Source organism: Drosophila obscura, unplaced genomic scaffold (genome assembly GCF_018151105.1).
Source record: "Drosophila obscura isolate BZ-5 IFL unplaced genomic scaffold, ASM1815110v1 contig_58, whole genome shotgun sequence".
NCBI lineage: Eukaryota > Metazoa > Arthropoda > Insecta > Diptera > Drosophilidae > Drosophila > Drosophila obscura.
Genome location: NW_024542848.1, coordinates 33,207 through 46,142, shown reverse-complemented (window position 1 = coordinate 46,142; position 12,936 = coordinate 33,207). Strand labels below are relative to the sequence as shown.

At 39.7% G+C, this 12,936-nt stretch overlaps 2 protein-coding genes across 4 annotated transcripts in view; both read left to right on the top strand.

The window, feature by feature from the left end:
- Positions 1–872: 872 nt before the first annotated feature.
- On the top strand, positions 873–1,825 carry LOC111079926 (myb/SANT-like DNA-binding domain-containing protein 1). 3 transcript variants are annotated; one of them, XM_041595376.1, is made up of 4 exons: positions 873–974; positions 1,026–1,242; positions 1,307–1,434; positions 1,490–1,825. In XM_041595376.1, exons 1-4 carry the CDS (start codon positions 950–952, stop codon positions 1,759–1,761), a joined length of 642 nt encoding a protein of 213 aa, XP_041451310.1. In that variant the 5' UTR covers positions 873–949; the 3' UTR covers positions 1,762–1,825. The 3 variants fall into 3 exon arrangements, with proteins under 3 accessions (XP_041451310.1, XP_041451312.1, XP_041451311.1); XM_041595378.1 differs by having other exon boundaries at positions 1,522–1,703; XM_041595377.1 differs by having other exon boundaries at positions 1,501–1,703.
- A 2,394-nt stretch (positions 1,826–4,219) lies between these two features.
- The window catches only part of LOC111079925 (cyclin-A2-1), a 28,955-nt gene continuing 20,238 nt past the window's right edge, over positions 4,220–12,936 (top strand). Inside the window, exon 1 of the mRNA XM_041595389.1 lies at positions 4,220–5,235. Within this exon, the coding sequence (XP_041451323.1) occupies positions 4,675–5,235 (561 nt within the window). The 5' untranslated portion in view covers positions 4,220–4,674. The remainder of the gene's footprint in view (positions 5,236–12,936) is intronic.

Sequence of the window (12,936 nt, the reverse complement as noted above, 5' to 3'; positions counted from 1 at the left end):
AGAGTTTAGTTTATACAATTAATTTTTTTTATTTTCTACTTCACCACTGGGATATAACAAACGAGATCACGCAACTGAATTACCTAAACACTAATTGTTTAGTGGAGGATACCAAATGTATCACCTTGATTTATAATGAAACGTAACGAATAGATAAATATACATACATATATGTTCATTTAGTAAATATGCCGAATTGATTAGGCGATGATGCGTAAGGTGCGAGTGCTACGTCAAGACTCTCTAAGGGCAGGCGAACCGAATGGCCCGTGTCCTAATGCAAGCCAAAGAAAGATAGATGGAGAGAACGATAGCGAAGGTGAAACAAAGAAGAAAGCTAGATGCATATATAGACCGCGATTTGTGTTTATATATGCCACGAGAGAAAAGTTCGAAAGATTGCAAAGGCATGCAAGTGCTAGACCAGATCATGACCATTGCGAAGGCATGGTAGGGCAGACGGATTGAATTGCCCGTGTCCTACGCGATGCTACGAATAGAGAGCGAGAGAGTGATAGATCGAAAAAGCGAGTGTTAAAGGCGATAGAAAGAAACGTGCGACCCGAAAAGACGAAAGAACAGTTGAAACGTCTATTACAGTGAGCGGCGTGTAGATACATGTCGATTTCAATTAGGTACATTAGGTAGTGCAAATAATGAACATATTAGCCTTTTCACACTGGGGACCATCCACCATCCATTTCTGGGATGGTCCGTAAGGTTTTGCCGTTCCGAAAATTTCCCAGGGATGTTCCTAAATCGCACGTTTCTGTTCGGTATTTTTTCGATAATTGTCAAATGCAACCATAAATATTTGACATTCACATCAAAAAATCGGAATTCACTACGAAAATGTAAACAATGACAGACAGGAAAATATAAATAAAAACAACAAAAAAAGCACCAGATCTAACAAAAAACGGAAAAAATCCAAAGATATCAAAGAAAAATGGAAGGAGCATCAAATGGCAGTGGTAAGTTTCAGAGATATCATTTTTGAATACCCATATATCACAATATTGCAGCTCATAAGAAAACAGCCAGTGGAAGGGTCAAGTGGACCACAGAAATGGAGAACCTGCTCATTGACCTGTGGCAGGAAAAAATAGACGATTTGCGGGGAGTCCGTAAGAACTCCCACGTTTATATGGAAATGGCCCAGACCATGAAAGAGGGGTGTGGTCTCGATGTTGGATGGACGGAAGTGCGAACGAAGGTTGAAAACTTGACCAAAAAACACAGGTAAATATTGTTGTATTTGGTAAACAATAAATTGTTGATTCCATTTTATTTTCATACTTTGCAGGATGGAAAAAAATAAAGTGGGGCCAAGCGGAGGGGCTCCCTCTGGATGGCAGCATTTCGAGAAGCTGCAAGCCTTTTTAGGAGCCTTCCGAGTAAACAACTTGGAGCAAAGCACCCTGGATAACGAGAGTAAGTTAAATAAAATGATGTATTTATTACGTTCATTATGTTATGTTCATTGCAGATATTAATCAGTTTTTTTCGGACGTGATCGAGGTGGACCTAGACGGATCCTGCAGCTCCAGCGCACTCTCTGTGAGCAATGGGCCCCCACAGAAGCGCACCAAGCTGGATAGCGTAGTGGCTCCGCTCGTAGAGGTGTCCAGAGAGCGCCTAGCTGCTCAGAAAGAACACAATAAAAAGCAGGAGGATCACCACAAGAGGCAGGAGTATCTCCTCGAGGAGCTGATCCGAGCCCAGACGACATTTCAAACGGATTTTATGCAATTTTTATGAGAAAATAAACAGTAGTAGTAGGTTAAGTAGTATTAGGTTTAAATTTAAGTAATTTTAATAAATGACTAAAACTAATTATTTAAATTTATTCTATTTACACAATATGTTGCAATTGCAGATCGTATCTGTTCTGCTGAATGATTATAGTAATCAGCAGAAATATTGCTTCGATCGGGCTGTTCTCTCTGCTCACTTAAAGGTAGTTCCCAACTTTCATTAATTGAGCTGTTGTGCATGTTTAACATGTTGTGTAAAATGCAACAGCACAATATAATGGCACTATTGTTTTTATAATGACTATCCAGGCCTTTTCCAATAATGCGGAACCTGGCTTTTAAGTGCCCGAAAGCATTTTCCAAAACTCGCCTAGCTTTGGAAAGGTTGTAATTAAAAGTGCGCTGTTCTAAAGACGCTGCTGTAGAAAAAGGGTATGGCTTCATAAGCTTCTTTGAGAATCTGAATGCCGAGTCCCCAATCAGCGTTACTGGCACCTTTACTTCGTTAATTTCCTTCGATTTTTCCTCAAGCAATGCTGACTCTTCGATACGCTTTCCAAGGCTTGACTTTTGGTAAATCATCGAGTCGTTGCATCTTCCTGCGGATCCGATGTTTACATACGTAAATCTATATCTGAAGTAGATTGAAATTAAATATTTTAATAATTAAGTAAATAACTTGAAAATATTTGTTTAGGTGCGAATATCTTACCTGTAGTCTACCATTGCAAATAATACTGTTGAATACCAGCCTTTGTAATTGTGGTGGTCGACTGCCTCAGCTGCAGGTGGTTTTATTTCGATGTGACATCCATCTAACATAAAAATTAAGTGATGAAATTAATTTACATATATGTATATACATATATTATGGATGATTTTATTGCATTATTACCAATTGCACCTAGGCACTGAGGAAACCCAATTTCTTCAAATCCTTGGACACACTCGTCAATTTTCTCTGAAGTGAGATAGTTTTTGCACATGTATTCCTCTGAGAATTCGTTGATGAATGCTCTCCAAAACTCATGCAGGATATTGCAGACGCTGTTGGCTGACACTCCGAAAAGCCTACAGACTGTTCGGTACTCAGAAGAAGATCCCAAAGTATATAAAGTTATGGCGATACGCTTCTCCAGAGGAATTGCAGCTCGGCAGTTTGTGTCCTTCTTCCGTAGCACTTCCAAGCGAGTAACCAACAGAGAAAATCAGGATCTCTCCATCCTAAAACTTTCCTTAAAAAACGCCTCGTTGTTTTCGGGTACATCCTTCTCCCAAAATGTACCGAACCGCTTCTGAAAAACATAACATATATATTTTTACTTTTAACATTGGTTGCATTTATTAGAAGCACTCACAAATGACCACAACCTTCCGGGCTTCAGTGTTTTCAAAACAGATATCCATTCTATTATCTCCTCCTCGTCAAAGTTATCCTCATCATCATCGTCCATGTCCAACAACATGATTAGCTTGTGCAAGAATACGTTTTGCTGCTGAATCACATTCACGACCATTGAAATGTTATTTATATTCATTTTAATTAAAGTAAACAAATTTTCACCGCACGCAATTGTGAGCAACAGCTGTTTCTCATGGATGGTGGATGGTGGATGGTGGATGGTGTCAATGTGAATCGGTGTTTCACATCTTTCAAAAATTCCCACCGTTCCCCCAGGATGGACTCAGTGTGCAGAGAGTATATAACAAGATTTTCTTTAAGGCTGTAATACTGACTATAAATACTGAATATTTCTCGGCTGGGAAACAAAGACCATTCGTTGTGAATGTCAAATATTTATGGCTGCTTTTGAAAATTATCGAATAATTATCGCTTAGAAACGTGCGAATTTGGAACATCTCAGATGGATGGTGGAATAACTTGGAAATATTCGGAACGGCAAAACCTTACCGACCATACCCGAAATGGATGGTAGCCTGTGGGAATAGGCTATAAGCAACTCTGACATAAATCTCTGAAAAATAGCGAATCCATTATTTAGCCCGAAGGTCATTTTTAAGAACACATACTGTCGTTGCGGTGTCACAAACGATGTATACGTAACTGATTTTTCTTCTAAGCCAACTTTTAAAGTCTATAATGGAAAAAGAGCACTTGTTTTCTAAAAACTCCAGACAGTCCTCAATAAGGGGCAACGGGAAATTATCTTAAATGTACATACGTTGATTTATCATGTTATATCATCTTGTATAAGCTTTAATGCATATTACATCTCTTTTGGATGTTAGCTCTATTAACGCCAAAACTCGCCAAATTGCAGACGAAGATTGGTTTTTAAATGTTGTGGAATACGACCATAATCAAACAGGTTCTATACCATTTCAAGAGTTTTGTTGAATTTTCATCTGCCTTATCCATTTCAGGAATCCCGTTACTATTTGCTGTGGGTGTATCTCGATTGTTCAATCGATAGTGTCGATGTGCATGACAGAACAGTTGAAACGTGTGAAAGGTGAAAGGCACACCTTAAATTTGGTCCAATTGTGGCTTTAAAAATTAATTTGAAATTCTAAAATCCAACTAATAAAAAATATGCTTATATATTTTAGATTAATGTGTGTACATTTTACCCTACTCGTGATCTACTTTATCTTCAAACAGAAAACTGTTTGATTTCTGATTTTGTCTGTACTTGTTGCTGTTAACACTGTTATATACAAAAATTGAATAAACTTAATAAAATGAATTCTTAATTAACATATTTGTATGTATATGAACACGTCATTGTGGAAAACTGTGAATGTACCAACTTAATCAAATATAAGATTTTTTAGATCAGACCTTATTCTTTATGAATAAATATAAACGAAGTTCATATTAAACATACACGTATGTGAGTAGTTAAAGGAAAAAAAGCTAACTACAGAATAAGTGATAGTTCTAAATGCAAAAAAAATGGATCTATTGTGCTCGGAAAGTCTTGTATGTGATTCAGATTTGTCATTGTATCGCATCAACAAACAACAAACGCTTGCTGTGCCCAAAATCAGGACTGATTTCGCTTCGATATGCTCCTCTATAACTTCTGCTAGTGATAGTAACGATGCAAACACACTCGCAGCTTCTAGTCTTTCCAAGATCTCTACTAATTCCGTCGTATGCAAAAGGAGTGAAATTGTTTATATATATGCATCAGCAGAATCATTAAGGACACAAAATCAATCACTCCAACTTCAAGAACATGGTATGAAAGCGTCTGTTGAAAGGCTCACTCGAAGCTGTAGCAAGGAGCCCGCGGTTCTTCGACTTCAAGAGTGGCAGACTAAATCCAACTCACTCGGTACAGATTATGTCAATAAGGCTATTGGAGATCCTACTTTTAAATCTGATCGATGTCTGGAGAATGCGTTGAAAGCTGAGGAAAAATACCAACATGTAGTCGAGACATATTTTATGACTGTGCAAAGAGATATAACTCCAGCAATGCGTAAAATTGTTGCTGAGTGGATGATGGAAGTGAGTAATCTAGTGACCAAATTCAGAAATTTAGAGCTCTTACATGATGTACATACTTCCTATTTGAAGCATTCTAGCAAAGGCTATTCAAAGGCCAATATCAAGATACTGCATAAGCACCAAGAAACTGTTCTATGGAGGGTTTTTGCGCTACGCTCTATATACAAAGGGAGCGCCACCTCTTTTCGGCTGAGTCCCCGTTGTGAATACACATAATACATTGGACATTGGCTTATATCAAAGACAAAACAATACCAAGATGTTGCATGAGCGAACAAAAAGCTATTTCAGCTTGCTAAATTAATAAGTGAATAAGAGTTCAATAAATTTTTTAACACTGAAACAATTTTCAATTTTGAGTTCTTGTATCTCCTTAACTAAATTTATTTCCAAAATAAAATGTGTGAAAGCTCTGGAAATTTTCATTTTTTCCAAAGCGCTAATAAAATTTGTTGACTCGTCCAAACTCTTTTCTGCTGAGTCCCCACTGTGCAGCGCTGACCGTGGCATTGACGTAGCCATTTATGGGGCATTTATGAGCCTAAAAGAAAATTTAAGTAAAAGCCCCGCGCGCCCGTGCCATGAAGCGTTAAACGAAATTGAATGGGCACTTGTTCCTCATGCAGCACCTTACTATTGTAGTCTTTGATTCTAGTCTTGATACCCTAGTATAATATGCATATTTGTTGTACATTTCTGAGCCGTGCCGCTTGTTAATTACGCCCTGGTATTCCAAGAGCATTAACCGAGAGTAGTCTAATCGCATAGATCTCGGAAACTAATAAGGAGAAACACACAAACGCCGAGCAAGTACCGGTGCGTGGATTGATCTATCAATATCTGTTACCCGGTCTTTTTAAATACAATTCATGTTTGTCAGTGTCAAGACGATTTTTTATACCCGTACTCAAAAAAGAGTTAAGGGGTATATTAGATTTGTGGTAAAAGTGGATGTGTGTAACGCAGAGAAGGAAACGTTTCCGACCCCATAAAGTATATATATTCTTGATCAGCATCAATAGCCAAGTCGATATAGCCATGTCTGCCTGTCCGTCTGTCTGTCTGTCTGTCCGCCTAGATCTCAGAGACTATAAGAGCTAGGGCAACTAAATTTGGTTTCCAGGCTCATGTGATATCACACTGCTACAAGTGTAGTTCAAAATTTCGCCATGCCCCCTTCCGCCGCCACAAATGACGAAAATCTGTGGCAGGCACATTTTTAAAGATACGAGAAAATGGAAATATCGTAGAGAATGACCATGTCTACCAGACTGCCGAATCTAAATCAGATCGGATCATAATTATAGCCATAATGAAGAAATTCAATTTTCAGTTGCTTCCACCGCCTCCCCAGCCAGAAACATTTTTCATTCTCTTTCTCCCTCGCACACTCTGCCGCGTTCAGTGCGCGAGCAACCCCTAGCGGATCAGATGTAGAATCTAAATGGTACATCTATAATCGACATGTCAGATGTAAAATATACATTGTAGATGTAGATATCAGATGTAGCAAAAAAATGTAAAATATCAGAAGGTTTAGCTAAGGTTAATATTTTTATCTAATTTAAAATAATCAAAACGCACCTTACACAAATATATATATATATTTGTTTGTAAAAAAAAATACCTCACAAAAATCAAATATTTTAAAAGCTTTTTTCAGAGGTGGTGCTTCTTTTTATACCCGTACTCAAAAATTAGTTAAGGGGTATTAGATTTGTGGTAAAAGTGGATGTGTGTAACGCAGAGAAGGAAACGTTTCCGACCCCATAAAGTATATATATTCTTGATCAGCATCAATAGACGAGTCGATATAGCCATGTCTGTCTGTCCGTCCGTCCGTCTTGTTGAGCGCCTGGATCTCAGAGACTATAAGAGTTAGGGTAACCAAATTTGGTTTCCAGACTCATGTGATATCATACTGCTACAACTGTATTTCAAAATTTCGCCCCGCCCCCTTCCGCCCCCACAAAGGACGAAAATCTGTGGCAGGCACAATTTTAAAGATACGATAAAACTAAACGCAGTATCGTAGATAATGCTCATATCTACCAGATTGCCAAATCTGAATCAGATCGGATCATAATTATAGCCAGAATGAAGAAATTAATTTTCAGTTGCTTCTCCTGCCCCCTCCTGCCAACGACAACGCAACTCATTTTCGTTCTCGCTCGCACACTCTGCCGCGTTCAGTGCGCGAGCAACCCCTAGCGGAGGAGATGTAGAATCTAAATGGTACATGTAGAATAAACATGTTAGATGTATATATACATAGTATATGTAGATGTAGATAACAGATGTAGCAAAAAAATGTAAATTGAAAAATTTTTTATTGTTTTTATTCTAAATAATTATTCGCTAAAAAATGTATATGCTGACTGAGTACGGGTATAAGTAGAGTCGCGTCCCCAGAAGCGACTCACACGTTCCTTCTCTTTTTTTCATGGTTTTTTTCAGAGGTTGTGCTTCTATTTTTCACATAACTTAAATATCCTTTATCTGGTTGCACAGAACTTCGCAGTTCTGAAAAGCTGGCAAATGCAGTATTAATCGGACCCAGACTTTTTGTATCTGCAGCTTAACGCCTAAAAAGATATTAAGCTTTCAAATTCAAATTTCATCATTGAAATTAGACTCAACATGGCAGATCTTTAACTAAATTTTTAAATATATGGTCATATGAAACGTACCAGTTTTAATTATACTATTGTAACTAACTACTTTTTAAACTTACCGTTTATCAAATGTGTTCCCTCAAACTTATCCCGATCCGATTCCTGCGCCAAATCAGTCAAATCAATGCCACCACCAGCCATCACACCCAAACTGTCACGTGCAGCCATGTTACAGTCATCAGAGCAGGCAGTTGGGGACCCGAGTTTTTCTTTCTGAATAACAACATTCACATTACTCAAACGCATAAGATCTGCCATGTTGAGTCTAATTTCAATGATGAAATTTGAATTTGAAAGCTTAATATCTTCCAGGCATTAAGCTGCAGATACAAAGTGTCTGGGTATGATTTATAGTTGCATTTGTCAGCTTTTCAGAACTGCAAAGTTCTATGCAACCAGATATAAGATACTTAAGTTATGTGAAAAATAAAAGCACTAATTTCAGGTTAAATTAGTTTTGAGTCGTTTTGGTCAAACGGCTGCAAGTTGACCGTTTATCCATAGATTTTGATGAGCAATACCTTAGACAACGCCTAATTAATGCGTCTATCTAAAACCAAAAATGTTGGCCAAGAATTATTTTTTTTTTCGACTTTTCCCGAGTTTTTGAAATCAAAATTTCGAAAAAAATACCACAAAAAATAATGAAATTTGAATTTGAAAGCTTAATATCTTTCAGGCGTTAAGCTGCAGATACAAAAGGTCTGGGTAGGATTTATAGCTGTATTTGTTAGCTTTTCAGAACTGCAAAGGTCTATGCAACCCGATATAAGATACTTAAGTTATGTGACAAATAGAAGGACTACCTCTGAAAAAAACATTAAAAAAATTCCAGATTTGAAAAAATTCTTTAAAAAAAAACTACACCATAAAAAACGAGAAGGAACGTGCGAATCGCTTCTGGACGCGACTCTACTTATACCCGTACTCAGTCAGTATATACATTTTTGAGCATATGATTTTTTTAGAATTTTAGAATTTACATTTTACATTTTTTTTGCTACATCTGCTATCTACATCTACAATGTATATTCTACATCTAACATGTAGATTATACATGTACCATTTAGATTCTACATCTCCTCCGCTAGGGGTTGCTCGTACACTGAACGCGGCAGAGTGTGCGAGCGAGAAGGAAAATGAGTAGCGTGATCGCTGACAAGAGTCGGCAGAGGAAGCAACTGAAAATTAATTTCTTCATTCTGGCTATAATTATGATCCGATCTAATTCAGATTCAGCAATCTAGTAGATATGGGTATTCTCTACGATACTGCGTTTTTAGTTTTATCGTATCATTAAAAATGTGCCTGCCACAGATTTTCGTTGTTTGTGTTGGCGGAAGGGGGCAGGGCGAAATTTTGAGCTACACTTGTAGAAGTGTGATATCACATGAGTCTGGAAACCAAATTTGGTTGCCCTAGCTCTTATAGTCTCTGTGTTCTAGGCGCTCAACAAGACGGACAGACAGACGGACAGACAGACAGACAGACAGACGGACAGACAGACATGGCTATATCGACTCGGCTATTGATGCTGATCAAGAATGTATATACTTTATGGGGTCGGAAACGTTTCCTTCTCTGCGTTACACACAAACACTTTTACCACAAATCTATTATACCCCTGAACTCTTTTTTGAGTGCGGGTATAAAAACCATAATTCGTTAAACATTTTTAAACCCCGAAATCTATCAGAAAAAGTTATTTTGGGCCACAGCCTAATTCTAGTGTTGACTAGTGTGTTCAAAACTGTAAAATGTGATTTTTGGAGGTTTGGTCAACCAATTTTAGCTTAGTCGTTTATGCATATATTTTTAATGATAAATACTTTAAACGACGTCTAATTAGCGCACTTATACAGCTTTTCAAAATAGCAAAGTTCATTACAACTATATGTAAGACACTTAAGTGTTCTGCCGTAGAAAAAAATTTGCATACAAGAATTTCAAAGCGCCAAATCTATCAGAAAAAGTGGGGTTGGGTCCTTGAGAAAAGTGTTGGGTAGAACAATATTGAGTACTAATGTTATTGCTACATAAAATTACCGGTATTTATATGAAAATAGAAAAAGTGAAAAATGCACATGTAATTATTTAGTATGATCACTAATTATACCCGTACTCAAAAAAGAGTTAAGGGGTATATTATATTTGTGGTAAAAGTGGATGTGTGTAACGCAGAGAAGGAAACGTTTCCGACCCCATAAAGTATATATATTCTTGATCAGCATCAATAGCCGAGTCGATAGAGCCATGTCTGTCTGTCCGTCTGACCGTCTGTCCGTCTGTCCGTCTTGTTTGACGCCTGGATCTCAGAGACTATAAGAGCTAGGGCAACCAAATTTGGTTTCCAGACTCATGTGATATCACACTGCTACAAGTGTATTTCAAAATTTCGCCGCGCCCCCTTCCGCCCCCACATTATGGTAGAGAATGACCATATCTACCAGACTGCCGAATCTGAATCAGATCGGATCATAATTATAGCCAGAATGAAGAAACTAATTTTCAGTTGCTTCCCTTGCCTCCTCCTGACGTCAACCAAGCAACTCATTTTCCTTCTCGCTTGCACGAGAGCAACCCTACGCGAGCAACCCCTAGCGGAGGAGATCTAGAATCTAAATGGTACATGTAGAATCTACATGTTAGATGTAGAATATACATAATATATGTAGATGTAGATAGCAGATGTAGCAAAAAAATTTTATTTTTTTAATTCTAAAATTCTAAAAAATCATATGCTCAACAAATACTGACTGAGTACGGGTATAAGTAGAGTCGCGTCTTTAGAAGCGACTCGCACGTTCCTTCTCGCTTTAAGTTAAGAGTATTTTCAAACTTAATAGAAATTTGTTAGGTTAGGTTAGGTTTATAGGGCTGCTCGACCGAAGTCGATGTCACTCGGAGGCAAGTCTGCCCATTGTGATGCCCACACTCGTCACGGGATATTGTCCGGTGCCTAGGGAGGTTTCGCGAATCTGGTTTAGCGCGTTAACCGTATCACGTTCGAGTCTGCTTGTGGTCTTGCAGAATACCAAGGCTTGGATGGCAGCCTAACTGTCGACGCAGATTGCTATGTTCCTCGGAGGTATCTCCAAGGTGTATACCAACTTAGCCGCTTGCCATACTGCATATATCTCCGACTGGAATACACTGCACCAGTCTGGTAGTCTTAAGGATATGTTGGTTGTCCCTCCTGTCCCTTCTGCGGTCTTTGACCCGTCGGTGAAAATGGAGAGAACTACGCGGCTAGTAGCCTAGCTGCACTTATCTCAGCCTTGCACTTAAGATGGAGGTCTATCGGTTCCAGGCCTAGCATGGTGTCCAGAGCTGCCTGTGGGGTGGATTTGAGAGATCCGGTGGCCCCAAGACATGCCGTCCGTTGGACTCTACGGAGGTTCTCCAGGTGGGATTTGGTGTTAACCGTATGTATACATCCAGTGGATGATGCGCGGCTGTAAGCCCCATGTTCCTCCAAAGGTCCTCCTACAGGTGTAGAAAGCTGCCATTGCCTTTTTCTTCCTTTCCTCCGTGTTTCTCTTCCAGGAGAGTTTGGAGTCAAGGATGAAACCAAGATACTTGGCTTCGCTTGATAGCTCGAGTGTCGTTCAACCAATTGCTGGTAGTTTGAATCTGCGTTTTTTATATCGTCGTGAGAACAGCACCAGTTCTGTTTTTTGAGGATTGACCCCCAAACCGTTCTGGCGTGCCCAGCTGGTGGTGGTGCCCAGCTGGTGGTGGTGCCCACTGGTGGTGGTGCCCAATGCAGATTCCAGAAGGTCACTGATTGTGGGCAGAAATTTACCCGCTACCAGTACTACCAGATCATCAGCATAGGCCGTGACCTTATACCCGCTCCTCCCCAGCTGAAGAAGAAGGTCGTTGAGGACCAACTACTACTATATGAATGAATATTGACCTAAAACTAAGCGATTAATTTCTCAACGTACCGGCCCCCCTGAACGACTGTTCAGTTAAAGGGACGCACAGCAATTTTGGTGGTAGGTCTCTTGTACACTCCTCGGGCAATTTTTACGGTGACCACTCGAACTCTCTCGTCTTGACCAGGATGAACTTCGGTGATGCGGCCAAGCAGCCACTTGCTAGGAGGTTGATTCGGCTCCTTCAGTACCACAAGCGTATCCACTGTTATGTTGTTGGTCTCCTGCTGCCATTTGGGGCGCGACTGCAAGGAAGAAAGGTATTCAAGATTCCAACGTTTCTAGAACCCTTGAACCTTGGCTTGCAGTTGTCTCCAACGCTGCAGTCTGTTAATGTTCACGTCCAAGAACGACGGCTCTGGCACCGACATATGAGGTTGACCTGTAAGAAAATGAGCGGAGGTAAGGGGATCCAAGCTGTAATCGCTGGGAGCGCACAGTGGGCGAGAGTTAAGTAGACCTTCAATCTGGGTTAAAACGGTTGAATATTCTTCGAAAGTGAATGCACTGCTACCAATTACTCGGCGAAGGTGAAGCTTTATTGATCGTACGCCAGTCTCCCAAATACCTCCAAAATGCGGGGCAGACTGCGGAATAAAGTGCCAGTTGATTTCCTGACTCGTCAGAAAACTTGCAATGTCCTCGTCTTGACTTTGAGATACAGCCATCCGTTGCATTTCCGTTAGTTCCCGTCTGGCTCCGTGGAATGTTGTGCCATTGTCTGAGTATAAATCGGATATAGGGCCACGTCGAGACCAGAATCGTTTGAAAGCTGCGATAAATGCGGGAGTCGTCAAATCACTGACGAGTTCGATATGAATTGCTTTGGTGGACAGACAAACAAAGATAGCAAACCAAGCTTTGCCAAACTTCGGTGTCCGACCTACCGATGTCATGATAGTAACTGGTTCAGCGTAATCCAATCCAGAATAGAGAAAACAGCGGGTGGGCTGAACCCGAAAAGCGGAAAGATCAGCCATGAGTTGTGTGCTCGTACTTTTGCGCTGGAGGAAACAAATCTTGCAGTTGAATACGATTTTCCGGATAATGTTGCGGGCACCGAGAATCCAATACTTCTGTCTCAA

What these genes read in the sequence shown, in the direction of transcription:
- LOC111079926 (XM_041595376.1), top strand. Translation starts at nt 950, where the DNA reads ATGGAAGGAGCATCAAATGGCAGTG. An exon ending in AGGAGCATCAAATGGCAGTG is followed by an intron (nt 975 to 1,025) that starts GTAAGTTTCAGA and finishes ACAATATTGCAG; the next exon opens with CTCATAAGAAAACAGCCAGT. An exon ending in AAGCACCCTGGATAACGAGA is followed by an intron (nt 1,435 to 1,489) that starts GTAAGTTAAATA and finishes TGTTCATTGCAG; the next exon opens with ATATTAATCAGTTTTTTTCG.